The 27,993-nt window shown below is 42.0% G+C and overlaps 1 protein-coding gene across 1 annotated transcript; it reads left to right on the top strand.

The window, feature by feature from the left end:
- Positions 1–27,381, top strand: LOC122783336. Its single transcript, XM_044048070.1, has 77 exons — positions 1–26; positions 645–853; positions 945–1,039; positions 1,135–1,160; positions 1,326–1,347; positions 1,441–1,468; positions 1,560–1,644; positions 1,766–1,912; positions 1,998–2,209; positions 2,343–2,446; positions 2,540–2,658; positions 2,771–2,938; positions 3,157–3,356; positions 3,443–3,552; positions 3,732–3,838; positions 3,955–4,128; positions 4,412–4,620; positions 4,712–4,806; positions 4,902–4,927; positions 5,093–5,114; positions 5,208–5,235; positions 5,327–5,411; positions 5,533–5,679; positions 5,765–5,976; positions 6,110–6,213; positions 6,307–6,425; positions 6,539–6,706; positions 6,925–7,124; positions 7,211–7,320; positions 7,500–7,606; positions 7,723–7,896; positions 8,180–8,388; positions 8,480–8,574; positions 8,670–8,695; positions 8,861–8,882; positions 8,976–9,003; positions 9,095–9,179; positions 9,301–9,447; positions 9,533–9,744; positions 9,878–9,981; positions 10,075–10,193; positions 10,307–10,474; positions 10,693–10,892; positions 10,979–11,088; positions 11,268–11,374; positions 11,646–11,816; positions 11,930–12,135; positions 12,268–12,368; positions 12,477–12,595; positions 12,850–13,005; positions 13,516–13,730; positions 13,814–13,899; positions 14,041–14,168; positions 16,911–17,036; positions 17,360–17,550; positions 17,628–17,719; positions 18,036–18,175; positions 18,538–18,662; positions 18,803–18,929; positions 19,204–19,416; positions 19,917–20,087; positions 20,349–20,495; positions 20,987–21,036; positions 21,120–21,252; positions 21,366–21,448; positions 21,555–21,681; positions 22,485–22,675; positions 23,305–23,395; positions 23,509–23,629; positions 23,794–23,975; positions 24,128–24,283; positions 24,509–24,642; positions 24,727–24,860; positions 24,955–25,049; positions 25,800–26,031; positions 26,313–26,375; positions 26,979–27,381. Exons 2-77 carry the CDS (start codon positions 783–785, stop codon positions 27,062–27,064), a joined length of 9,498 nt encoding a protein of 3,165 aa, XP_043904005.1. The 5' UTR covers positions 1–26; positions 645–782; the 3' UTR covers positions 27,065–27,381.
- The last annotated feature ends 612 nt before the right edge of the window (positions 27,382–27,993 follow it).

The raw sequence follows: 27,993 nt of genomic DNA, 5'->3' as shown, positions 1-27,993 counted from the left end.
AAGCTTTTGCAGACATCACCAAGCAGGTAAGAACTTAATGTTAAGGCCTGGTTCACATCTGATGCACTGTGTGTATGTGTCGCTGCCATGTTCTGTCATGTTATGAATTTTGGTACCTATGTAACCAGATGAGACTGTTCACACTGCATGTGTGAGACAGGTGCATCTACTTTTGTGTTTCGTCATCTTGCCTGTTTTTCAACACATAATGCGCAAAAATAGACAAAGAAAAGACCTGTTAGTAATCATATCAAGATTATGCAAGAAATATTATATTTCTTAAACTATTTTAGCTGCTGTGCAGACTCTCTCTCTTTCTCTCACCCCATCTGAGTGAACAAAAATCATATGATATTTTTGTTGTCTGTAATGAATCAGAAAGTGAAGTCATAATCATGTTAGTGGTGTGGGGAGATGAGCGAGACCCGTGTTAGAGAAATGTAAAAAACACACAGGTTTTGTGAACGCACACGACTGAAACACTGCACAGCTGCCAAATATTTTACAAATACTTGACAAACAGGTCATGTAATAAGTAGCTGAGAACTTTGCATGTTTGTGGTTGTGTGTTGTTAAAGATAGTGATTTTGGCATGCTTTCGTTTTTCTACAGCCAGTTATTAAAATGATACCTTTCGTTTGCAGAGAAACATCACCTTCGTCACAAATCCAACTGCACGAGACACCATCCTGAACCTGACCTTGACAGCCCTTGCTCCTGAATTTAAAGCCTTTGAGCCTGAAGACTTTGAGCTGTGGTTCCAGGTCAATTTGGTCAGCGTCATGGCCAGCATCCATCCTGGCAGCTTGGTGGTGATTCCCAGGAACATCAGCTGTGCATCCTACAAAGCTATGTAAGAAGCCATATTTCTGAAGTCCAAAGTCAGACCCATCAAGTTTGCGTGATGTGGAAGAGTCAAACAAATGTTTGCTGTCTCCCTCCAGTCTCACCGGTCTCAGGCAAAGCTTAAACACCCTGCCAATGCACCTTTCACACGATGTGAGATCAGGCATAGCATCATTCCAGGAGACCTTCAAGCGTACGTTGACATACTCTTTCCAAGCCAGTTGATTACCTCCACTGTGAAGATAGCTATACTGACGCCATGCTTCCTTTGATTTTGCTTTCAAACAGGTTGCTCACTTCCCGAATCCTTGGTGGTAAGTTCAATTCAACGAGAGTACTACTGGAATCAAAAACTTTAAGCAGTATTTACTGTGGCAATTCTTTCGCATGTCAACATTGTTTAGAAGACAAGGTTAAAGAATGTAGGATTTAGGTGGCTTTTGCTACAAGAGTAACAGTTTTGTTTTGCTTGTCTGCAGTGCAAGGAGACCACGGTTGATGGTGAGTTTGTAAAACAGCATGCACTGTCAGTGTGATGACAGAATTGCATCTGGAGGCACAATGTCTGATGCTTGTAATTTCTTCTTTTCACAGAGGACCTCGTATGTGCTGCAGTCGATCGGTAGGTGAATCACAGCTTCGCTTGGATCGGTGCAGTTCTTTTAGGTGGCCTAATTAAGGTAACACTCTTTTCTTTTTGATGTGTTTCTCAGATCCCGACTTGAACAAACCCTGTCTACTGCCAATTCCTCTGAAGCCCTGTGCAATTTGACCATCACAATGCATGCCTGTTCCTCAGTAAGTGGTTCTTTTCAGTGAAGCTGAGAAAGATTCAGCCTTGTCGTACATTGCCGTCCTAAGACGAATCTCTGTAAGCTATGGGATTCTTTGCTTCATGTCCTTTGTGCTTTTGTTCAAGGCCTCTCATCTCACGCCCAGCAACCTGGCAACCCTGTTGAAATGCTCACTGGAAAGCCAAAAGACATACACTGTAGAGGTCTGGAAGCTTCTCTTCCAAAAAACATCAGCTGCACTAGACCAAGCTCTTGAATCACTTGCAACCATGGTAAACCCTGTCCCGTGATTTCACGAATGCTGTGTTTCCCTGGGAGAATTCTGGGTGATCATTAAGGTGACTTTTCTACTCCCAGGCCTCCAACAACAGCTACCCATCCTCCTCAACTGCTCTCGAGGCGCTTGGAGAGGTCAGATTTGCCAACTTCAGCCAGTCACAGTTGCAGAGTGACGAGTTTGTCAACAGCTGGTTCCAGACAAGGATCCCTCCGTTTTTGGCTTCTCCATCCAGGAACTTCCTATCCTGCCTCAGCTCAAACAACTTCAGCTGCCAAACTTACCAGACCGTGTAAGCAAATACATGATAAGTTGCTCCACTGTACACAACATGATAAGTTGCTCCACTGTACACCAACCAGGAGGTGGAGGCCCCGGCAGCTTGGCTTGGGTTAGACAATAAATGTGCTCCTTTCAAATTTCAGTGTCCGGGCATTCAGCGGTCAGAAGTCATTCATGGACAGAGAGAGACAGCAAGCAGTCTTCACTCATTTCATCAAACCGTTCCTCTCAAGAAATGGCTCGTCAGGTAAGGGCAAGCGGTCAGGCTCAATGCGGTATAGCCTCAGTCCCGATAAATGCAGCATCCCTCCAGTGATCTTTGCTTCTGTCTTCTTTGCAGATCCTGGCTGTGTCTCATCTAGCAACGGAAGCACAGAGTGGCTACAGGCAAACCTTGGTGTCTTCTCTGGTTTTGCAACCCTGTCGGATTTAAAGCTCCTCAATCCCAACGTCTCCGCTGTAAGTGGAGACTGAAGTTGTATTATGCTTCACTTCCCAAACTGAAACGTCTGAGCAATGATTTTTGCAATTACTGCTGTTTGATGACATATTGACGTTGTTTTTTTTTTAGGCTGAATCCTTGTCGGCCTTCACTCCCGCTCAGATGGCACAGCTAACACTGACGTCAGGGGCATCCAATGACACGGAGCAAATCGACCTTGTGTTTGAGCAACTCGAGAAAGGCGATGCTCTGGAAAGTGTGAATGAATTCCTGACAGAGCTGACGGCAGACGAAAAGGTATACACCACTTGGCGCTGGGGGGAGAAGAATAAAATTGCAGACTTTCAGCCTAACAAAGGCAACCCGTTGAATTTGGGCCTCATCCTCAAGAGCAGTTGTAGGGGGACCCGCTCATGTCGCATATTTCTGTTACTTTCCTCCTGCTATCTCGTGCAGTGTGCTTGAATCGTGCTAACCGTGTGGTGCTTATATCCTCTGACGTTGCAATTTGACAGAGCCCTGACTTCCAACCTGTTGTGAGCGATCGCATAATGAACAGGACCTTCCACATCATGAGTCCCCATTTGATCGACTTCAACACAGCGGACTGGTTTGCTTGGTTCCACATCAAACTGGTTCCCGTCCTTTCAGGTTTCCGTGCAGTGATGCTCACAAATGTAGCCGCAAATATAAACTGCACAAACTACCAAGTTGTGTGAGTAGAATGTCACAAGCACGCACCAAATTGTGAAAACACAACCATGGGACTCTGCAAAATTGTTTCCATTTGAATTTTTGCAGTGTGAGTGGGATGGTCAAAGGTTTCCCTGGAATGCCTGAGCGCAGACGACTTGGAATCTCAAATGCCATGCTGGCTTACCTCACATCTGCCAGGGTCATCAGTGAGCCAGGTAGGGACGCTGCCGTATACCATGCCACATGGTTTTCTTGTGTGGACTTGTCCATGGGCTTGAGTTTGCGTCTAGTGTCTGCTGAAATGGCATTGGGAAGAAAACTTGTGTCATCTGCATCAATAAACAAGAATGCTAGGTAGCTGTTAGATACACTAACATCCATGTATTGACCTCAGTTTGTAGGCCAGGAAGTAAGAGTGATGCTGAGTGGCTTGAGGAAAACATGGGTCCATTTTCACAGTATGCAACATATACTGACCTCAAAGCGCTGAACATCTCTGCGGTAAGTCACACAACCCCTCTGCCAATTTTGCTCGAAAACTTCCAGTGCAAACAGTGTCGGTGTTGCCATGTCAGCGCAAGCAAAGCAGCTTTAGTTGCCTCTGCTTTTGTCGTCAGGTGGCGGTTTTGGACGTCCTCTCACCAAAAGAGAAGGCTGAGCTGATCCTGGATCCAGAGAGCGGCGCTTTAGAGAATGAGACCATCCTCAGGGAGGTGTTCAAAGGCTTGAAGTCACAGGATGATGAGAAGCTCAGTCAGTTCTTCCAAGCTTTCGCAGACATCAACAAGCAGGTGAGAACTAGCCTTGGAGGATCTTTTGATTTGCCAAGTCGTTGCTTGACAAACAGGTCATGTCATACCCTGCGCGAGCCTCGGGAAATGTTTGCAGAGGCTAAGACGTGGCTGAGATTGAGTTGTTGCTCTCCATGATACATTTCTGATGTGCTGAAGTCATGTAGTGTTGCAGACAGTGTTTCTAATTCTGTCCCCCGTGCACTGGAGTACGGAAAAGCCTTACCAACCATGCTTTCGCTTTTCTACAGCCAGTTATTAAAATGAACCCTTTCATTTGCAGAGAAACATCACCTTTGTCACAAATCCAACTGCACGAGACACCATCCTGAACCTGACCTTGACAGCCCTTGCTCCTGAATTTAAAGCCTTTGAGCCTGAAGACTTTGAGCTGTGGTTCCAGGTCAATTTGGTCAGCGTCATGGCCAGCATCCATCCTGGCAGCTTGGTGGTGATTCCCAGGAACATCAGCTGTGCATCCTACAAAGCTATGTAAGAAGCCATATTTCTGAAGTCCAAAGTCAGACCCATCAAGTTTGCGTGATGTGGAAGAGTCAAACAAATGTTTGCTGTCTCCCTCCAGTCTCACCGGTCTCAGGCAAAGCTTAAACACCCTGCCAATGCACCTTTCACACGATGTGAGATCAGGCATAGCATCATTCCAGGAGACCTTCAAGCGTACGTTGACATACTCTTTCCAAGCCAGTTGATTACCTCCACTGTGAAGATAGCTATACTGACGCCATGCTTCCTTTGATTTTGCTTTCAAACAGGTTGCTCACTTCCCGAATCCTTGGTGGTAAGTTCAATTCAACGAGAGTACTACTGGAATCCAAAACTTTAAGCAGTATTTACTGTGGCAATTCTTTCGCATGTCAACATTGTTTAGAAGACAAGGTTAAAGAATGTAGGATTTAGGTGGCTTTTGCTACAAGAGTAACAGTTTTGTTTTGCTTGTCTGCAGTGCAAGGAGACCACGGTTGATGGTGAGTTTGTAAAACAGCATGCACTGTCAGTGTGATGACAGAATTGCATCTGGAGGCACAATGTCTGATGCTTGTAATTTCTTCTTTTCACAGAGGACCTCGTATGTGCTGCAGTCGATCGGTAGGTGAATCACAGCTTCGCTTGGATCGGTGCAGTTCTTTTAGGTGGCCTAATTAAGGTAACACTCTTTTCTTTTTGATGTGTTTCTCAGATCCCGACTTGAACAAACCCTGTCTACTGCCAATTCCTCTGAAGCCCTGTGCAATTTGACCATCACAATGCATGCCTGTTCCTCAGTAAGTGGTTCTTTTCAGTGAAGCTGAGAAAGATTCAGCCTTGTCGTACATTGCCGTCCTAAGACGAATCTCTGTAAGCTATGGGATTCTTTGCTTCATGTCCTTTGTGCTTTTGTTCAAGGCCTCTCATCTCACGCCCAGCAACCTGGCAACCCTGTTGAAATGCTCACTGGAAAGCCAAAAGACATACACTGTAGAGGTCTGGAAGCTTCTCTTCCAAAAAACATCAGCTGCACTAGACCAAGCTCTTGAATCACTTGCAACCATGGTAAACCCTGTCCCGTGATTTCACGAATGCTGTGTTTCCCTGGGAGAATTCTGGGTGATCATTAAGGTGACTTTTCTACTCCCAGGCCTCCAACAACAGCTACCCATCCTCCTCAACTGCTCTCGAGGCGCTTGGAGAGGTCAGATTTGCCAACTTCAGCCAGTCACAGTTGCAGAGTGACGAGTTTGTCAACAGCTGGTTCCAGACAAGGATCCCTCCGTTTTTGGCTTCTCCATCCAGGAACTTCCTATCCTGCCTCAGCTCAAACAACTTCAGCTGCCAAACTTACCAGACCGTGTAAGCAAATACATGATAAGTTGCTCCACTGTACACACCATGATAAGTTGCTCCACTGTACACCAACCAGGAGGTGGAGGCTCCGGCAGCTTGGCTTGGGTTAGACAATAAATGTGCTCCTTTCAAATTTCAGTGTCCGGGCATTCAGCGGTCAGAAGTCATTCATGGACAGAGAGAGACAGCAAGCAGTCTTCACTCATTTCATCAAACCGTTCCTCTCAAGAAATGGCTCGTCAGGTAAGGGCAAGCAGTCAGGCTCAATACGGTATAGCCTCAGTCCCGATAAATGCAGCATCCCTCCAGTGATCTTTGCTTCTGTCTTCTTTGCAGATCCTGGCTGTGTCTCATCTAGCAACGGAAGCACAGAGTGGCTACAGGCAAACCTTGGTGTCTTCTCTGGTTTTGCAACCCTGTCGGATTTAAAGCTCCTCAATCCCAACGTCTCCGCTGTAAGTGGAGACTGAAGTTGTATTATGCTTCACTTCCCAAACTGAAACGTCTGAGCAATGATTTTTGCAATTACTGCTGTTTGATGACATATTGACGTTGTTTTTTTTTTTAGGCTGAATCCTTGTCGGCCTTCACTCCCGCTCAGATGGCACAGCTAACACTGACGTCAGGGGCATCCAATGACACGGAGCAAATCGACCTTGTGTTTGAGCAACTCGAGAAAGGCGATGCTCTGGAAAGTGTGAATGAATTCCTGACAGAGCTGACGGCAGACGAAAAGGTATACACCACTTGGCGCTGGGGGGAGAAGAATAAAATTGCAGACTTTCAGCCTAACAAAGGCAACCCGTTGAATTTGGGCCTCATCCTCAAGAGCAGTTGTAGGGGGACCCGCTCATGTCGCATATTTCTGTTACTTTCCTCCTGCTATCTCGTGCAGTGTGCTTGAATCGTGCTAACCGTGTGGTGCTTATATCCTCTGACGTTGCAATTTGACAGAGCCCTGACTTCCAACCTGTTGTGAGCGATCGCATAATGAACAGGACCTTCCACATCATGAGTCCCCATTTGATCGACTTCAACACAGCGGACTGGTTTGCTTGGTTCCACATCAAACTGGTTCCCGTCCTTTCAGGTTTCCGTGCAGTGATGCTCACAAATGTAGCCGCAAATATAAACTGCACAAACTACCAAGTTGTGTGAGTAGAATGTCACAAGCACGCACCAAATTGTGAAAACACAACCATGGGACTCTGCAAAATTGTTTCCATTTGAATTTTTGCAGTGTGAGTGGGATGGTCAAAGGTTTCCCTGGAATGCCTGAGCGCAGACGACTTGGAATCTCAAATGCCATGCTGGCTTACCTCACATCTGCCAGGGTCATCAGTGAGCCAGGTAGGGACGCTGCCGTATACCATGCCACATGGTTTTCTTGTGTGGACTTGTCCATGGGCTTGAGTTTGCGTCTAGTGTCTGCTGAAATGGCATTGGGAAGAAAACTTGTGTCATCTGCATCAATAAACAAGAATGCTAGGTAGCTGTTAGATACACTAACATCCATGTATTGACCTCAGTTTGTAGGCCAGGAAGTAAGAGTGATGCTGAGTGGCTTGAGGAAAACATGGGTCCATTTTCACAGTATGCAACATATACTGACCTCAAAGCGCTGAACATCTCTGCGGTAAGTCACACAACCCCTCTGCCAATTTTGCTCGAAAACTTCCAGTGCAAACAGTGTCGGTGTTGCCATGTCAGCGCAAGCAAAGCAGCTTTAGTTGCCTCTGCTTTTGTCGTCAGGTGGCGGTTTTGGACGTCCTCTCACCAAAAGAGAAGGCTGAGCTGATCCTGGATCCAGAGAGCGGCGCTTTAGAGAATGAGACCATCCTCAGGGAGGTGTTCAAAGGCTTGAAGTCACAGGATGATGAGAAGCTCAGTCAGTTCTTCCAAGCTTTCGCAGACATCAACAAGCAGGTGAGAACTAGCCTTGGAGGATCTTTTGATTTGCCAAGTCGTTGCTTGACAAACAGGTCATGTCATACCCTGCGCGAGCCTCGGGAAATGTTTGCAGAGGCTAAGACGTGGCTGAGATTGAGTTGTTGCTCTCCATGATACATTTCTGATGTGCTGAAGTCATGTAGTGTTGCAGACAGTGTTTCTAATTCTGTCCCCCGTGCACTGGAGTACGGAAAAGCCTTACCAACCATGCTTTCGCTTTTCTACAGCCAGTTATTAAAATGAACCCTTTCATTTGCAGAGAAACATCACCTTTGTCACAAATCCAACTGCACGAGACACCATCCTGAACCTGACCTTGACAGCCCTTGCTCCTGAATTTAAAGCCTTTGAGCCTGAAGACTTTGAGCTGTGGTTCCAGGTCAATTTGGTCAGCGTCATGGCCAGCATCCATCCTGGCAGCTTGGTGGTGATTCCCAGGAACATCAGCTGTGCATCCTACAAAGCTATGTAAGAAGCCATATTTCTGAAGTCCAAAGTCAGACCCATCAAGTTTGCGTGATGTGGAAGAGTCAAACAAATGTTTGCTGTCTCCCTCCAGTCTCACCGGTCTCAGGCAAAGCTTAAACACCCTGCCAATGCACCTTTCACACGATGTGAGATCAGGCATAGCATCATTCCAGGAGACCTTCAAGCGTACGTTGACATACTCTTTCCAAGCCAGTTGATTACCTCCACTGTGAAGATAGCTATACTGACGCCATGCTTCCTTTGATTTTGCTTTCAAACAGGTTGCTCACTTCCCGAATCCTTGGTGGTAAGTTCAATTCAACGAGAGTACTACTGGAATCCAAAACTTTAAGCAGTATTTACTGTGGCAATTCTTTCGCATGTCAACATTGTTTAGAAGACAAGGTTAAAGAATGTAGGATTTAGGTGGCTTTTGCTACAAGAGTAACAGTTTTGTTTTGCTTGTCTGCAGTGCAAGGAGACCACGGTTGATGGTGAGTTTGTAAAACAGCATGCACTGTCAGTGTGATGACAGAATTGCATCTGGAGGCACAATGTCTGATGCTTGTAATTTCTTCTTTTCACAGAGGACCTCGTATGTGCTGCAGTCGATCGGTAGGTGAATCACAGCTTCGCTTGGATCGGTGCAGTTCTTTTAGGTGGCCTAATTAAGGTAACACTCTTTTCTTTTTGATGTGTTTCTCAGATCCCGACTTGAACAAACCCTGTCTACTGCCAATTCCTCTGAAGCCCTGTGCAATTTGACCATCACAATGCATGCCTGTTCCTCAGTAAGTGGTTCTTTTCAGTGAAGCTGAGAAAGATTCAGCCTTGTCGTACATTGCCGTCCTAAGACGAATCTCTGTAAGCTATGGGATTCTTTGCTTCATGTCCTTTGTGCTTTTGTTCAAGGCCTCTCATCTCACGCCCAGCAACCTGGCAACCCTGTTGAAATGCTCACTGGAAAGCCAAAAGACATACACTGTAGAGGTCTGGAAGCTTCTCTTCCAAAAAACATCAGCTGCACTAGACCAAGCTCTTGAATCACTTGCAACCATGGTAAACCCTGTCCCGTGATTTCACGAATGCTGTGTTTCCCTGGGAGAATTCTGGGTGATCATTAAGGTGACTTTTCTACTCCCAGGCCTCCAACAACAGCTACCCATCCTCCTCAACTGCTCTCGAGGCGCTTGGAGAGGTCAGATTTGCCAACTTCAGCCAGTCACAGTTGCAGAGTGACGAGTTTGTCAACAGCTGGTTCCAGACAAGGATCCCTCCGTTTTTGGCTTCTCCATCCAGGAACTTCCTATCCTGCCTCAGCTCAAACAACTTCAGCTGCCAAACTTACCAGACCGTGTAAGCAAATACATGATAAGTTGCTCCACTGTACACACCATGATAAGTTGCTCCACTGTACACCAACCAGGAGGTGGAGGCCCCGGCAGCTTGGCTTTGGTTAGACAATAAATGTGCTCCTTTCAAATTTCAGTGTCCGGGCATTCAGCGGTCAGAAGTCATTCATGGACAGAGAGAGACAGCAAGCAGTCTTCACTCATTTCATCAAACCGTTCCTCTCAAGAAATGGCTCGTCAGGTAAGGGCAAGCAGTCAGGCTCAATACGGTATAGCCTCAGTCCCGATAAATGCAGCATCCCTCCAGTGATATTTGCTTCTGTCTTCTTTGCAGATCCTGGCTGTGTCTCATCTAGCAACGGAAGCACAGAGTGGCTACAGGCAAACCTTGGTGTCTTCTCTGGTTTTGCAACCCTGTCGGATTTAAAGCTCCTCAATCCCAACGTCTCCGCTGTAAGTGGAGACTGAAGTTGTATTATGCTTCACTTCCCAAACTGAAACGTCTGAGCAATGATTTTTGCAATTACTGCTGTTTGATGACATATTGACGTTGTTTTTTTTTTTAGGCTGAATCCTTGTCGGCCTTCACTCCCGCTCAGATGGCACAGCTAACACTGACGTCAGGGGCATCCAATGACACGGAGCAAATCGACCTTGTGTTTGAGCAACTCGAGAAAGGCGATGCTCTGGAAAGTGTGAATGAATTCCTGACAGAGCTGACGGCAGACGAAAAGGTATACACCACTTGGCGCTGGGGGGAGAAGAATAAAATTGCAGACTTTCAGCCTAACAAAGGCAACCCGTTGAATTTGGGCCTCATCCTCAAGAGCAGTTGTAGGGGGACCCGCTCATGTCGCATATTTCTGTTACTTTCCTCCTGCTATCTCGTGCAGTGTGCTTGAATCGTGCTAACCGTGTGGTGCTTATATCCTCTGACGTTGCAATTTGACAGAGCCCTGACTTCCAACCTGTTGTGAGCGATCGCATAATGAACAGGACCTTCCACATCATGAGTCCCCATTTGATCGACTTCAACACAGCGGACTGGTTTGCTTGGTTCCACATCAAACTGGTTCCCGTCCTTTCAGGTTTCCGTGCAGTGATGCTCACAAATGTAGCCGCAAATATAAACTGCACAAACTACCAAGTTGTGTGAGTAGAATGTCACAAGCACGCACCAAATTGTGAAAACACAACCATGGGACTCTGCAAAATTGTTTCCATTTGAATTTTTGCAGTGTGAGTGGGATGGTCAAAGGTTTCCCTGGAATGCCTGAGCGCAGACGACTTGGAATCTCAAATGCCATGCTGGCTTACCTCACATCTGCCAGGGTCATCAGTGAGCCAGGTAGGGACGCTGCCGTATACCATGCCACATGGTTTTCTTGTGTGGACTTGTCCATGGGCTTGAGTTTGCGTCTAGTGTCTGCTGAAATGGCATTGGGAAGAAAACTTGTGTCATCTGCATCAATAAACAAGAATGCTAGGTAGCTGTTAGATACACTAACATCCATGTATTGACCTCAGTTTGTAGGCCAGGAAGTAAGAGTGATGCTGAGTGGCTTGAGGAAAACATGGGTCCATTTTCACAGTATGCAACATATACTGACCTCAAAGCGCTGAACATCTCTGCGGTAAGTCACACATTCCTCTCCCAACCTTCCTTGAAACAGTAGAGTGCTTAAAGTTTCCTATGAAAAGACCTTTTCAGATTTTACCCATTGTCCAATTTAATTTAGTTGTTAATTTTATGTCAGTCTATGGTTTGGCTGGTTTATGTTTTGAAGAACATTCTATATTACAGTGTCTGGGTGAGCTTGTCTCAAACATTAATGCTAATCTTTTGAAATAATATATAAAACTGCTTCACCCTGAATATTTATGATTTTAACACCTTTCTCTTAGGTGAACGTCGTGGACTCTCTTTCTTCAACACAAAAAGCTGAACTGCTTCTTGAACCAAACATCTTATCAAATGAAACCCTTGTGAGAGATGTTTTCACAACGCTTACTGTGTCCTCACCTGTGGAAGACCTTGGCACTTTCTTTGGTAAATTTGTTAGTGGGGCTGCAGAGGTGAGTATAAATCATGTGTGGCTTGCTGATTATTCTGACTAAAATGGAAAGTACAACCTGACAAATTTTAACCCTTGTTGTTTGTCTTTTTATTTATTTCTTTTTTTTTTTAGCAAAACTTGACAACTATTGAGCCAAGAGTGCGTGACACCATCCTAAATCTGACACTATTATCAATTGGCCCAAAACTATCCATGTTAGATGCTCAGGGATTCAAGTTATGGTTCCAGATCTACCTACCCCTGTTCCTCCCAAGCATTGACTCAAGCATGCTTGAAATTATTCCTCAAAATATCAGCTGTGACTCCTATCAGGAGATGTAAGCTCAAATTTACAATTATTCCATATTGATTATATAAGTAAAATGTTAAATTTAGAAAAAAAAAAAACTGTTAATACTTTCTTGCACATTGCAATGAATGAAACATTTGGGATTTTTTTGTCTTCACAGTGTCAAGGGATGCAACAACGTTTTCAGTTTCTTCACAGTGAGGCAGACTCAGCATGTTTTCAAATTTACAAAGGATTATCTGAGAGGACATACATCCTCAGGTAACTTGGATTTCATAATTATCTTTGTTAGTACTTATGTGCTTATGTTTATCAATCCACAGTGAAATATTTGGTCACATTTCATGAAATGAGTATTTTTATTCCTAGGTCTCTCCTGTGTTAAGTCTGTGAATGATGACAGACAGTGGCTTGAAGACAACTTTGGCAGGTTCCTTGTGCATGCCACCTTCATGGATTTTGTGGCGTTGAAGAACAATTTCAGAGGAGTAGGTTTTGATATTTAGTCTTTTCAGTTTAGTGTTCACCTTTTATTATTTACAATAAGCCAAGATGTGCTAATACATTGGTATTTTAATGATTATTTGCACATTAATATACATGAGCAAGAGAGAAAAAAAGTCAACTTCAACTTTCAACATACTAACTGTTCTTTGAATTAATTACAAGTACCGTTCATGCCAAAATAGGTCAGAGGTCCACAGCTGATGTCCACTCACTGAATGTTGCTTGTCACTTTCAGGTGGACGTTGCAGATCTTCTCACTTTCAGTCAGCTGGCCCAACTTGCAGAAATTCCATCACAGCTTGAGACGAAGGAGGACGTGACAAAGGTCATGACAGTCATCAACCCTGTTTACTTTGGTGCTTTCTTTGACAAAGTCTCACCTGCCATTGAGGTGAGTATCCATTTAACTGAATTTGTTCAGGTTTTTTTATTAGTCAAATAGCTGATTACACACTTACCACGCTGTAGGATTTGGAAACATTTTCTGTACAACTGTGCTGCTCAAATGAATGAGGAAAACTTGGGCAGACGTTTCATGACTGAAGAAGAGGGAGTTTACAGCAGAACTTTATGTACTTTGTTCTCTATGTTGTGAATAAATAGAGAAATCCTGCACTTTTAATAGACATTTTGTTTTCTTCAGTTAGACAGATATGGTGATGTATCACTTATATGATTGTCTTGCAATATATTGATTGTCACAGAATTGTTGTATTGTGATATTATTAGTATCGTGGACCATGTATCGCATATTGTATTGTATCGTGCGGTACTCTGTGATTCCCACCCCTATTTAGCTAATTTATTGGATGTTTGACACAATTATAATATCTTTAAAGTACAATATTATTTCTTTGTAGATAAAACATCTAACACTCTTACAACTTGTAAAATCCCCTAGATCCACCCAGCCAACTACACCGAAGAGGTGAAATCTGCCTTCCTTGAGGCAGTGTTTGACAGAGGGAACCTGACCTCTCCAGCTATAAATGACACAGAATTCCTGCTGTGGCTCAAAGTTCGACTAAGCCCTCTCCTAGTTGACCTCTCTCCCAGGTTGGTGACACCTTTGTTTGACATCGGGAAGAACAGGAGTTGTAACAGCAGCCAAGAGATGTAAGTATCTGGTGGGGACTATCATTCCGATCGCTGTACCGTTTACATTGCTTTTGACTAATGTTCTTCAATCTGAAATTTAGGATCACATTATTGGACACATTACATGTGACACTAAGGAACAACACTCAAAAGGAGATCTTGAGAAACACAATTCTTTACCTCCAAGGTCTGTACATGAGATGATCTCACAACCACCTTGCCTAACCTAACAGTTACCATGAAAACTATTAAATGAAATTATGTATGACTAAGGGAAATTTCCATCTGTATGTGAGTGTACAATAATTACATTTGTGTTTAATTGAAGGTCCAATGCCACTCAAGTGTTACAGTGGTGGGAGCTTTTACATCTTCCTGAGGAACACTTTCCTCAGCTTTGGCTTCCCAGATCTGTCCACATTCACATCTCTTCTGCCACCGACACGGGAATCAGAGGTGATATAGAATATAGATGCACTTAGTCTCCAGTCTCTTGAAGAGACTGCACTGCTTCGCTCTTTGCTCTTCGCATTACTTTCTTTTTTCTCCATTGCAATCCTGTCCTTTTTCTACAAATTTTATGGGAAGCAGGTCCTGAATACTTCTATATCACTGGGAGCTTAATTTATGAAAGTATCTGAAGGCTACCACTATTATTTAAACTCATACTTCTTGAGTGTGGCTTATCAGCCGCACAAGCCTGCACTATAGTGACTGGGATTGAGGAGCTTATCTAAGCTAAGCTAATTAGCAGCAAGATGCCTCCCTTTTCCACAGATGACTTCTCCAGAAGATAGCACTACTGGAGATGAAAATGCAGTGATTCGAAGTCAATGTAGAGGTAAATGGTCAATATGGAAATGAAACCACTCTACCGATGACCCAAATCAGTGGACAAGAGCAGGCTAACAGACAGCGAATAAGCACCACCAGGAAGCTGGTGTTACAGGCAGTGTTACAAGCCAAGTACAAGGTACCCTAACTGCAACACAACCATGACCAGAGTCAAAAGGAGCACGTATCTAGGGGTATTTATTTACAAAATAATTTTAAACAGGGAATTTGAAGCAATCAGGAATGTGAAAACATAACAAAAGCTGGAAAATGGCAGGCGCTTCAGTTGGTGTGGAGACACGCCTCAGATGAGCGAGAGAGACTCACACTGCAGAAGACCTGCTCTTCTAGATAGTGGCTCCACCCCATGATTAGGATCCACACCTGGAACACATTAGGGAGAGGCAGAGAACAAGAGCAGCCAACAGAAAATATAGACAGGGAGAACTACACCACCCAGAGGTGGAAGAGGACGTAACAGGCAGTAAATCAACCAGCAGTCCTCCCTGGAACGCTCTTGGTGCAAAGCCAAAGCATAAATTATTTATAGATAAATCGCTTCCCTCAGATATGGGAAGACGGTTAACAGGCAGAAGCCAGCACCCGAAGTGGCCTGCACTGCCATCGCACAGGAGGGTCTCTTCAAACCCAGCACCAAGGAGAAAACAGCCGTAGACTGTGGCTACAACAAAAAGTAAGAGCAAACCAACCCAAGACACAGGGAATCTACTAGAGAACAGATTTGTTCCGCTTTTACAAGACCCTGACTCCCCAAAAGAAAGGTCATCTTCCAGCACCAGAGAAAGGTATGAGGCTAAATCATATACTACAAGACTGCAGAAAGAGCAAACCACTGAGCCTCAAACACTGATAGTGGGTGACCGAGTTGTGAATAAGATAAATACTTTTGCAACAACAAAACCACCAAAGTACTCTGTTTTACCAATGACATGGTGTCTGACATCTCAGAGAAAATTCTGGAAATCACTGCTGAGCATCCAACAGTGAAATCTCTTGTCATACACACAGGAGCACATTCCATGTTAACTAACTACAGACCTATCTCAAATCTTCCTTTTATAGCCAAGATCATTGAGAAAGTAGTCTTTAATCAACTCAGCAATTTCTTGAACACCAGTGGACTTATGAATCCAATCAAGTGACTATTACGTGGAGTTCCTCAGGGGTCAGTTGTTGGACCCCTTCTGTTCAGTCTATACTGAACTATCTATACTGCCTTTGGGTAAATTTCTGCAGAACTCTAATGTAAACTATCACAGTTATGCAGATGGCATGCAGATATATTTAGCACTGTCCCCAGATGACTACAGTCCAATACAGTCATTGTGTCACTGTGTAGAGCAAGTAACAAATTGGATGAACCAACATTTACTTTTATTAATTAAATCTGGACAAAACTGAGATAATTGTTTTTGTCAATAAAGAGAAGAGGATTGCTGTCAGTAAACATCTTGAGTCGCTCTCTCTAAAAACTAGGGACCAAGTCCAAAACCTTGGCATGGTAATAGACTCAGATTTGACCTCAGTCTCAGTCATATTAAATCAATCACCAAAACAGCCTTCTATCAGCTTGAAAACATATCTAGAGTGAAGGGTTTTATGTCTCAAACAGACCAGGAGAAGTTGATTCATGCTTTCATCTCAAGTAGACTTGACTACTTCAACGGTCTTTTAACTGGACCCACAAAAAAGCATTAAACAGCTCCAGCTCATTCAGAACGCTGCAGCTCGAGTTTTAACCAGAACAAAGAGATCAGAGCACATTACTCCAGTTCTAAAGTCTTTACACTGGCTCCCAGTCAGCTATAGAATAGATTTTAAATTTCTGCTACTGGTCAGCACATCACTGAATGATTTAGGTCCAGAATACATGAATGACATATTAGTAGAATATAAACCCAGTAGGGCTCTGAGCTCTACTGACTCCTGTCAGATAGTGGAGCCCAGAGTTTAAACTAAACATGGTGACGCAGCTTTCAGCTGTTATGCTGCAAACAACTGGAACAAGCTATACCAGCAGAACTGGGCACATTGAGTTGCCTTTGTATATGAAATGCGCTCTATAAGTAAAGCTGCTTTACCTTGCCTTGCCTTGCCTTGCCTTGCCTTGCCTTGCCTTGCTTTGCCTTGCCGTGCCTAGCCTAGAAAAGTATAATTTTTTGGCATTTTTATGGCCATTGATATGCATGACAAATGAAATAGGGTCACAGAGTGTCATGTCCACCTCTACCGGTGGTAACACAGTAGTTATTATAGTTAGTATTACTGTTATTATCATTAGTATTATTTTTCTGAGCATTTTGATTTTTTAATAATTATTTGCACCCTGTCTTTTCTCTTCAGATTCTAGACACCATCAGTACCTCAGAGCTGAGTCTGTTCCTCAATGAACCCCATGTGATTGACAACAACTCTGACATCTGTGTCGTTTATAACAACTACAACAACACTCCTGCCTTCCTGGAGAATGTACTTCCCTTACTTGTTGCAATATTAACATATGTTTTTGCACACGTGTGTTTGTAAAAGGGAGATTTCCCATCTTATCCCAGGTGTTACATCAACCTTAACACATGCAGTAGTCTATACTGTATAGAATACATAAATGAAATACATCAAAAACATGATATTTCCCGGTTGCAAATTGCTTATTGCTTTTTATCATTTCATTTAAATAATACTTTGAGAGTTTCAAGTTTTAATAACTTTGACAGTTTAAAATAAAGAGTTTGTGTGATCTCTGTAACGTGCTTCATGAATCATTCTTATTGCTTTTTTTTGTGCACCAACAGGAGGACGTTCCAGACGATGTGAAGAAAGTGACCCTCCCCTGTGTGTGGCCTTCAGCCCTGAGCAGCAACAGCAAATCAGAGGCTAATGCCTGGTTTGACCTCAGGTTGAAGAACTATCTGAAATTCCTCAGCAAGAGTCTCATCAATTTCACCGAAGTGCAGAATGCTTCGTGTTTTGCTTTCCAGAGACTGTAAGTGAACTTTCACTCTCTTTATTTCAGCACTTTCACTATCACACACGTGCTGATACAGATCAATTTGTTTTTAGAGTCTCTGTGATGGGAACCAACTTTACATACAACACCTCTGACTTTGGACAGAGTGATGTATACACCACCATCAGAAACTACTTGAGCTCTGGTAAGTTTTACGCACTGTATATGATGAGCTGCTCGTGAGCTGCTACCATCTAAAACTGGTAAAGTGATAGGAACACTGTAGTAAGTACCTTGCCACACAGAGAGTGAGCTTATTGCAGCATATGGAGAGCACAACAGCAGTTACTCCACTGTGATTATAATAAATAAATGTCAGCTGATGTAGAAGACAAAATTTCCTAAAGAGGCATGGCCTCACTATCTGGCAAACAAGAAATCCCTTTCCCTTTTCATCTTCTGTATTAAGTGTCTAATTAACTTGTTGAATTGTTAATCTCCTCTTATCTACCCTCCCCCAGGTTCTGTAGGTTCTGAAGCCACATGCTACAATGCCAGTGATCCAGAACTGAACTCTACCTCCTGGTTTGTCAATTACATCGGCAGTTTTGTGACATTCATCACTGCGGATGACTTTACCACCTTCACCTCTGCCAGTGGAGTAAGTGGAGTAAAATTGTGATAACAATAATAATAATAACTTTATTTATTTAGGATGTTTCAAAACAGAGGTTCTTTACAATAAAACAAATTATGGGAGTGTTAAAATAACATAATATATAACATGACGATATAAAATAAAGTGGTAGACAATGGATGGATGGATGTTTACCGTGGTGTATGTGGTAAATGTGTACTTAGAAACTGTAGGGGGAGCTCCGTAGAGAAAAAGGGGAGAAGGCGACCATATTCCACTTTAAGTCAAAATGAGTATGTAAAAAAACTGTGTTGACTGAGAGCCAGACAACTACTGTGCAGTAACTCTAGTTATAAAACAACGGTCTGACGTATTTATCTTTTAAGGTTGAAGTGTTCTTCACGAACCCAGCTAACCTGGAGCTCTTCAACAACACAGCCATCCCAGCAACTGTCACTGACAGTTACATCTCTCAGTTGTTTGAATTCAACCCAACCTACAACCTAATGAAGTGAGTGTCATTTTATTTTTATTTTTCAAAATGCACCAAATCAAAAAACATGTGAGTGTCTAAATGAATGTTAGTGTTGAAGAGCTTCACGTGAATACTTACATGAGGTTGAAAGATAACGTGTGGCTCTTTCCTTCTAGGCTTCCAGGCTTTTTCCTGTGCTCCTCTGATGTCCCAGGAGTGGCTTATACTTCTGTGAATGAGGCTGACACCTTACGCATCTTGGACGATCTGAGGACACTCTGCAATGGAAGTGAAAACCCTGAGGTACCAGATCCCAATCAGTGATTTTCATTTTGTGGATGTAAAAAACAACAACATCACGGTTCATTTTCCTGTTTTTTTTCAGTTTAGTTTCACATTACATTTTATTGTGTTCTCCAGTAAACATGTGACAAACTGTGGATGTGAATATGAAGAGGATTAGATGAATAAAGGCTGTCTTTGACTCGAGATTATGTTTCATAAATCTAATGCTGGCACTTTGACTCTCTGATGTTTTGACAATTCTGTGTAAAATTGATTTATTGTGATTGTACAGAGGTCTGCTGCTCTGGCATCCAACATCCAGACCTTCACCCCAGAGACATTTGCAACTTTTGGCAGTGCCAGTGCCGGCCTCAATATCAAGCAGATCACCTCTATTAACCCATCAGTGCTGCGTGTCTCTTTATCAACACTGAACATTATCAGCACCTGGAACCAGGAGCAGGCCACAACTATCATCCAAAGACTGACTGAATCAGGCTTCCAGGTATAATGAGCTCTTCTGTCCTTTCAATACGGCTGAAAATGATGAAAGATTACATGCTTTGAAGCTCACATGTTGTCTGCATTTGATCAAATAAAAGCTGCTGTTGTCAGATTTATCTAACCTTTGTTAAATTCCTGTGCCTTGCTGCCATTAGTGATTCACCAACTATAAAAACACACCTGAGCAAAAAGTTCTAAAAATGTTTCAAATCAGATTGAATTTGTGAAATATGGAAATGCATCACAGTTCAAAGTTCACTTGGCTCGTTTGTATGAACAAAAAGAAAAGAAAAATGGTCCATTTTGTGACCCATGTGCAATTATTGCTATGTGCCCTGGTAAACTCTTAAATGTATTATTTGTCACAAAAGCCAGATTGTGTCTGTTTGTAAAGTTCATGTAAGTTTTCACGGACTCTGGAGTAAGAAAAAAAGTAGCACATGGATTCACTAACCATAAATGATTCAATATAAAATGACTGTGTGTGTGTGTGTTCAACAGATCAACACTGGATCCTCCCTGCAATCTCTTGGTACACTTGTCGTGGGAGTTCCATCCACGTCAATAAAATCAATACCAGCGTCTGAGCTCCTCCAGATCTCTGGGAACAGCACATTTGTTTCCAGCATGCTAACAGCCCCAACAGTTGTCCAACAGACCTTTGTCCAAAAGGTACACAGTCTTTTTGTGATCCAGTACCAGAACAGCACAAAGCCCTGATGTTAAAAACTTAAAAACATGAGGCATTTCTACCAGCATGCTCTGTCATACAGAGTATTTGTAAACTGATCTATATGCATTTCATATGTTAAAATAATATGTGCTGACTAACTGAATTGATTTAATACCAGGTTAGTATAAATGTGTGCAGGTAAACACTGTAATAAGAAAGTGATCACATCACACTGACGCTCATGCATCTTCTTTTTTTAGATTGTGTCTGTGGACTCAAGTCCAGCAAAAGTGGTGCAGAATGTTCCTGATGCCATGGCAACTGAGATCCCACCATCTCTGCTGGTGTTTTCGGAGGAGTCTGTGAACATCACTGTGGTCAACAAAAAGAAGTGGAAGCCAGATCAGGTCAGCAAGCATAGCACAGAAGAGAGAGAGGGAAGAAAGATGTCAGGATCACCATGGTTACTTTATTAAATATAAACATGCCATAATCCCTCTTTTGCATAGAGAGTGTGTTATGGTGGAAAAGTGTGAGGGAATGCATGAGGTCACCTTTACACAGTAACTGACTCTATTCCTTTACAATAGCATGAAGAAGTAAAAGTAATTCCCAATAGTGAGATGGAAATGCCAACTTAAGTTGTTCTGTTTTCTTAACTATTATTATATTGTCCCCATTTTTCACTTTATCTGGAGAGATCGTACTAGATTTGATATGTTTAGTGTTTTACATTTTTCACTTATGTCATAATATATTATTATTATTTGTATTATTTATATTATTATTAAAACAACCCTGGTTGTTTTTTGTTTTTGTGCTTATTATTTATTTATTAATTATTTTTCTTTTCTTTTTCTAAGTAGCTGTGTTTCTGTTTTTGATATTTTTTGTCTAGGCTGCCATGTTCTTTGACAGCGTGGGTACATCAGACTTTGACACTGAGCAGTAAGTGAAAAACTCCTACAAGGTCTAATTTATTGTACCTTTGTTTATTTTTCCAATACCATTGTTCCACTCTCTACTTGCAGGCTTTCTCCCTCTGTGCTGCAAGGGTTCTCATGCACAACAGTACAGAAAATTAAAAAAACCAGAGTCCGCAGGCTCATCCGTTCCTGCAGACCAAGGAGACGCAGGACAAAGGTGGTGCTGAAGGAATCACAGGTAAAATGAAGATGTGATGAGAAGTTGAAAATAAATAAGTTGAATGCATAAAACTGGAGATGTATATTTAAAAACAAACAAAAAACAACTTATTTTCTTATCATGTTCTACAGCTGACTTGCATGTACAACTTGCTTAATGGAAACATATCCCAGAACTTTGCAGATTATCCTTCGGACATGCTTCTGTACTTCTCGTAAGTCTTTTTCTGTGCACAGTTGTTGTACTGAACTTAAGTTGTGCCACAAAAACCCAGTTCATTTCTTCACTGAAGTTTTCCTCTCTATTTCAATCCACTGTAGTGAAAAAGATGTCCAGAGCAGCAACTGCAGGTCATACTTTTCTGCAGTAGGTGCTGCAGACTTTACTGTGGCGTCCAGCGTTTTGAGGAGAAACTCAAAGCTGTTCAGACGAGCCAGGGGATGCTTGGTCAGTACCACACACATCATCACATCATCGTCTAACACAACAAAGAAAAACAACAAGACACATTTGAGTGATATGAGTTCCCATTAGCTATGTTTACATGTACAAAATACATGTCTTCATCCTGAAGTTCATGGTTCACATGGATGCAAAATTAAATGATGTGTGAGTACACGTGCATCAAGCGTGCAGTTGGAATGGAACTCTTTTATTTTGACATGCGCAGTAGAAGCAGAAGAATGCTTTTTTGGAATGGAATTCTCATCAGTAACAAAATGGAAACACAGGAAGTCATGATCGGATTGATTGTTTATATGAACACAGACTAGAATGAGGACTGACACATACCAGCCCACAAAGATATAAATCCCACTACACACACACAAACTCTTTGTTGAGCAAGACGTTAGATTTTTGTTTCTATAGAACTTCAGTACGTTTCTGTATGTGTTGTACGTCTGTCTTTCCACATCGTTACCTATTGAATGTCCAGGTTTATTTTTAGCAGAAGAATTCACTTCTGAAACGTCTTTGTCTTTTCAGCCGTTGTAGAACTTGTATGTCTTACTCGTGCCGTGTAACTGTTGTGCTTCCACTTTGCCTGAATCAGCTGTGACATAAAAGGTCTCACTCTGTGCAACGTGGGAGTCGCAGGCAACATTACAACACAACACAATTATACTGAAAGACACAGAGAGCTCATGTGGAGCTGATAGACTTCATCAGTATCGTGTGAACTCATTTAATTCACTGCTTTTGCACTGTTACACACATTATAATTTTATACGTTATTTTCTACTATACAGGGCATAAATAGCTTCAAACTGAGAAAAGAGGATGTGGTGGTCATGGGGAAAATGGCCTGCACTCTGAACAACTCTTACATCGAGAACTCTGATCCTGAAATCCTGGAAAATCTCAAAACCTGCAAAGATCTTAATGACGATCAAGTGGCTGCCATGGAGGCACTGCTGCTGTCTGGGAAAACACAATATGGGTACAGGAACTGATTTCACACGGTTTCACATAATCAACAAACGCACAGTGAGCTGAACCTGTTAGAAAGAGTCACACTTTTGAAATGTGCGACATGTGTGGGTTTATTTTTCATTGTCGCGCCACTGTAGTGAACAGAATCAGGTCAAAAATTTAATTTTTCACTGTATATCACACTGAATAGAGGAGACAGATGGTGGATTTGATGGTAACAAGAAAAAAATCTGCTTTGGTATCTGACCCAGGCAAAAGATAAGATAAGATAGTCCTTTATTAGTCCCACAGTGGGGAAATTTAGATTAGAAAAGATATAGAATAGCATTTGATAATTGCAAGAAATGCTAGACCACAGGCTATGTTTCCATTACAATGCATTAGAAATTTGAATTGAACTTTCAAAAAAATGTGGTAAAAGAAAATGCACAGTTATCTGTGTTTCCATCAATTGCTGTAAAGCAAATATTTGGAGGTAGTTCACCCAGATGAGCAGCAGGTGGCACAAATGTCTGCGTCACCCAAGAATGATAAGAAGGCTTGACTTTTTCATTGGTGACCGGCTAGATGCAAATGCATGCTCACCTGTTACGGTCTCTGTAGCGACCATTCTAAGAATATGTCTTGTGTGTTCAGGGATGTCTCCGTCTGGAACAAGCAAACACTGGAGAAACTGGGGAGCCTCCCTCTGTATTTCACAGGAACGATATGGAGACGTATCAAACGTGTATGTGTATAACTGTAGCTTTGATACTGTTTTGTGTTATAACATTTTTTATTATTATTGTTATTTTATAGTTCCATAAGAAATACCGCGTTCATTTTCCAACTTTTTTTCAGAGAACAAAGAAAAGATTCCTCAGGAAATTTATGCCCAAACTGAGGGGAGGAAAATGTAAGAAGAATAAGCTCAAGAGACTGTTCACACATGTCAGTGCCCGCAGGGTCAAACGAGGAGCAGGTAAAGTTTTTGCTGAATCTATTAGCCAATGAATGTGTTAATTAATCAAGAGAAATATTATGGTCTTTCTTTATAGCTGATTTATCAGGCCATGTAAAAAAATATTGCTTTTTTTACCATGTTAATGTAACTTTATCTCTCACCGTCTCACTCATGATTAAAAGGTTGCACCGAGGGCAACATCACCCAAGTCATAGTCAACGACCCGTCCTTCCCCTTCGGCTATGACCAGACACAATTTGACCTCTGCCTGGACGTCCCTGTTCTGAAGGACAATCTTAACTCTATTTGTGAGAAAGTGGACGATGACGATTTCCAGAGAACCATTTTGAGAAAACTCAATGAGGTACGTGTTCGACACAGTGATTACATTTCTTGGACTAGTTTACATGATTGTTTTTGTTATCATGTCAAAAAGACGCTGATATACATGTGTATGGTGGAATTTGAACTATTCAACATGGTGAATATATAATTGTAAACTGTTGGTTGTTCCAGGCATACCCATCTGGTGTCTCTGATAATGAAGTCCAAGTTCTCGGCTCAGTGTCCCGTGTGGCAACACTCCAGGACATTTCCAAGTGGAACATCACCACAATCGACACCCTAGCAGCGCTCATGAAACCTGAGGATGGAACATGGGAGGCAGCGAAGGTAATTCTCCAAAAAACCTCTGAAGAAGAATTTAGAAACTTAAAACAGTTGTACATAGCTATTATACAGCAGCGCCTCATGTCTAAATCACACTGTATGCATGAGCAGAATTCCCACAATTACAGTTGTGGTTCCAAGTGGCAGGAACCAAGGGGTTGGGGTAGAGAATATGTCACAGACATAAGTATTAGTGTGCTAACTGGGATTTACTGTGATGTCGTCTAGAGCAAAGAAATCATCATGAGATATCTGAATACTTCTGGGAACACTCTGGGCAGCGCTGAGCTCAACAGTATTGACTCCAACCTGTGCTCACTGGACATCAGCACTCTGGAGACCATCACCCCGGGGAGTATCAGGTGAGTGTCAGCATGATGCCCAAGCACGGCCACCGTGAGTGAGAGTTTAACAGTTTATGACACTTTCTCCTTCTATCTCACCAGAAATGCCAACACCTTGAATCTGGAGTCATGCTCGACTGAGCAGGCCAAAGTCCTGTATGAGATCAGCAACATTTCCTTCAGCTCACAGCGTGGCAATCCAACCTCTTATTACAATTTGATTAAGAACTATTTGGGTGAGAATACATGTTACCTGTCTTAATGGCTTTTTTCTAGATGTGTGTGGAACTCCTCTCTAACGTCAGGATTTCTTCTCCGCTCTGAGTGCAGGTGGAGCGCCTCAGTCAGCTGTAAATGCACTGTCAACGCAGAACCTCAGCATGGATATAGATGTTTTCCGGCACCTGGATCTCAACGTGATCACTGTAAGGATTCTTGCTGAGATCATTACAAAAATGATTTTGGATGTGTTCTGCTTTTAGGTCAAAAAAATGTTTTTTATGCAATGTGTATATCATTTACATTTTAAATGGAAGAATGTTAGACTGAAGTGTAATATGAAACAAAAAGAAATATGAAGATGCACGTGAAAACCCAGAGGAACAAAAAAAAAATCTTCATTACTCAGCCATGATGGACAGCAACATTTTTAGCCATGACCTCGCCACACATTTTCTTTTCGGTGACTGTTTCAAAACAGATGACAGACTGCAGTTCACTAGAACCATGGTTCTCAAACTGTGGTATGTGTACCACCAGTGGTATGCAAGCTTCCTCTGGTGGTACTTCTTTAATCTACTGTATATACCAGGGGTGTCACAATCTCCATTGTAAATCAAATATTAATCCAAACGACATCACTATGTGGAACTGTGTCCTGCAGGTGCTGCCATGGTTACTATTAAGTAACCATGGCAACTCAAACTCCCTCTCAGACTTCACAAGATTTCAGGCTGGCCTCCCTGATCTTGAAAGGCTGGTTTTCTGCTAGCAGACAGTAGGGGGAGTGGAAACAGCCCCAATCTCCCTGCAACAACACATTTAACCATCACATGACTCTGAAGCATGTAACAGACTATGAACCTTGTTCATAGTGTTTTCAAAGTGTTTTCATGTTACTCGTTGTGTATTGTTAAAATAATATTCTGACAATTTCTCTTCATGGTTTCTTGCAGAATTTGACTGTGCCCACTGTCCAAGGCCTCCTGGGTGCACACATAAGTGATCTGAAGTTGTTTGAGGACGACACTGTGGTTCAGGCATGGTTGAACAGCCGGTCGCAGTCAGAACTGGACCTGCTTAGTCTGAACCTAACGACCAACAGAACCACTGCAGCCACTGTTCCACCCAACATAAACACATCAGAAACAAACACAGCATCAAATGGTGCTGTGACAGCAACACAGGGTAAAAGCTTCTTCTTTTTTTATTTAGCTAGAACAGACAGTGAATGAGAATATTAAATAAATAACTCATTATGTTTTTTTAGTTTTGTTTTACAGTTATAGTTTATATTTAAAATAGCATGTGTAATAACTTACATCAGGCAGATGCCAGACTCCTCTCTGGAACAATAGAACCCTCAAATATAAGTCAATGATATACTACCGCAGGTGAAGTTAACAATGTTTGTTATTGTGTTATTTTATTTTAGTACATTGCACCGTCTAACTAGATTCATTCCTCAGGAAACGCAGTCAACTCCAACACAACTACAACCACAAATCCACCCACAAATGGAACAACACAAGGTGAGAAACTTCTTCATTTTTATTTGGGATGTAGGACCCAGGTGAATGCACTCATTTGTTCTTCGTTTGCACTATTTTTGCCGGCGCTACAATAGTTGATTTAACTGTTGTTGGCAGTAACGTTTGTTGCAATCCTTACTTTTAAAAATCTGTACCACAGATTTAACTGGTCAGAGCATCTGAACGATTAATTTACTTTGAGACCAAAGTAAAAGACGCACATTAGTGACCTCTTAAACATCCACACTGAGAGCTAGAGAGACTCTTCTGGCAAGTATGTGTGAGAGCTCAGGTCCTAATTAAATTAATTAAACAACCATATATATACATATACTGTATGTTGAATATATTATTATTGCAGGCCACATGTGGCTCACAGTCTGCAGGTTTGTGGCTATTGCTCTAGTAGCTTCACCAGGGGTTTATTTTTACTTTGAAAAGTGCTTTATTTATAATACTCTTTTACAGATGATGTTATACTTTACTTTAATACATGTTGTGTTCATGCGAACCCTGACATTGCACATGTTTCATTTCATTCATGCAGGATATATTTTCACTCACTTAATTTTTTTTGTCTGCCTTTTCTAACTTTTTCTACAGCCACTAGTGACGGAAACCTGGCAAATAATCCAACCTCCATCTTCTTAGCTGCTGTGCTGACAACTGTGCAGCAAATACTTCCTTAACACTTCTTTAACTACTAACTTAAGTACATTTGAATGTTTAGTAACGTAATGAATGATTTTTTTTTTCCACTGCTGAATGTGATTCATTTAAATTAATGCTATTTATTTATATCAAAGACAAATAGTTTAATTGCCACAGCTTCGTTAGTTTGTATAATCCATATTAGAAAAGAAGAATGGGGATCTAAAGAATATACTTTACTTGTAACTTACTCTGTAATTTTACTCAACATCCTGGGAACTTCATTGCTGGCCATGTTTAAAGACGTTTAATATCTGTAATAAATTCAAATCATCAATAAATGACTAATAATAAACTATTGTGGCTTCTATTTCTGTCTTCAGCAGACACAATTAAGTCATTCACTGTACTTATAAATCCAAAAGTTTATATTATGTATAAAGAAAGAATGGGCACTGGGCATCAGTGGAGAGAAAAATTTCTCGCCACTATTTTATTTTTGACTATACTATCAGACTCTCACACCCTCAAATCTCAATGTTGCCCTTTACACAAATGTATCCTTCAAAAACAGGTAACTGTAATCCATATGAGAAGGCATCCACGATTCGTGTGGCAACTTGGACCGCCCACGGCACTGTGATGCATTGTGACACCATCCAGACAACAAATCCACAATACACAAGCTTTAGACCCTGGAATGAGACACAGATATGGTCGGCCGCAAAGTTCCAACAGACCTATACTTCCCAGCCAAGCTTACGAAGTAAAATATGTCGTCTAAAATCGCTGAAAAAGTCAAAGTATAGTATGTCGTCCAAAAACGGTCAAAAAAGTCATAGTATAGTATGTCATCCAAAATGAGTCAAAAACGTCATAGTATATAGTATGTCGTCCAAAATCGGTCAAAAACGTCATAGTATAGTATGTCGTCCAAAATGTGACAAAAAAGTCATAGGTTAGTATG

Source organism: Solea senegalensis, linkage group LG16, assembly GCF_019176455.1.
Source record: "Solea senegalensis isolate Sse05_10M linkage group LG16, IFAPA_SoseM_1, whole genome shotgun sequence".
NCBI lineage: Eukaryota > Metazoa > Chordata > Actinopteri > Pleuronectiformes > Soleidae > Solea > Solea senegalensis.
This window is presented reverse-complemented; position numbering and strand designations above follow the sequence as displayed.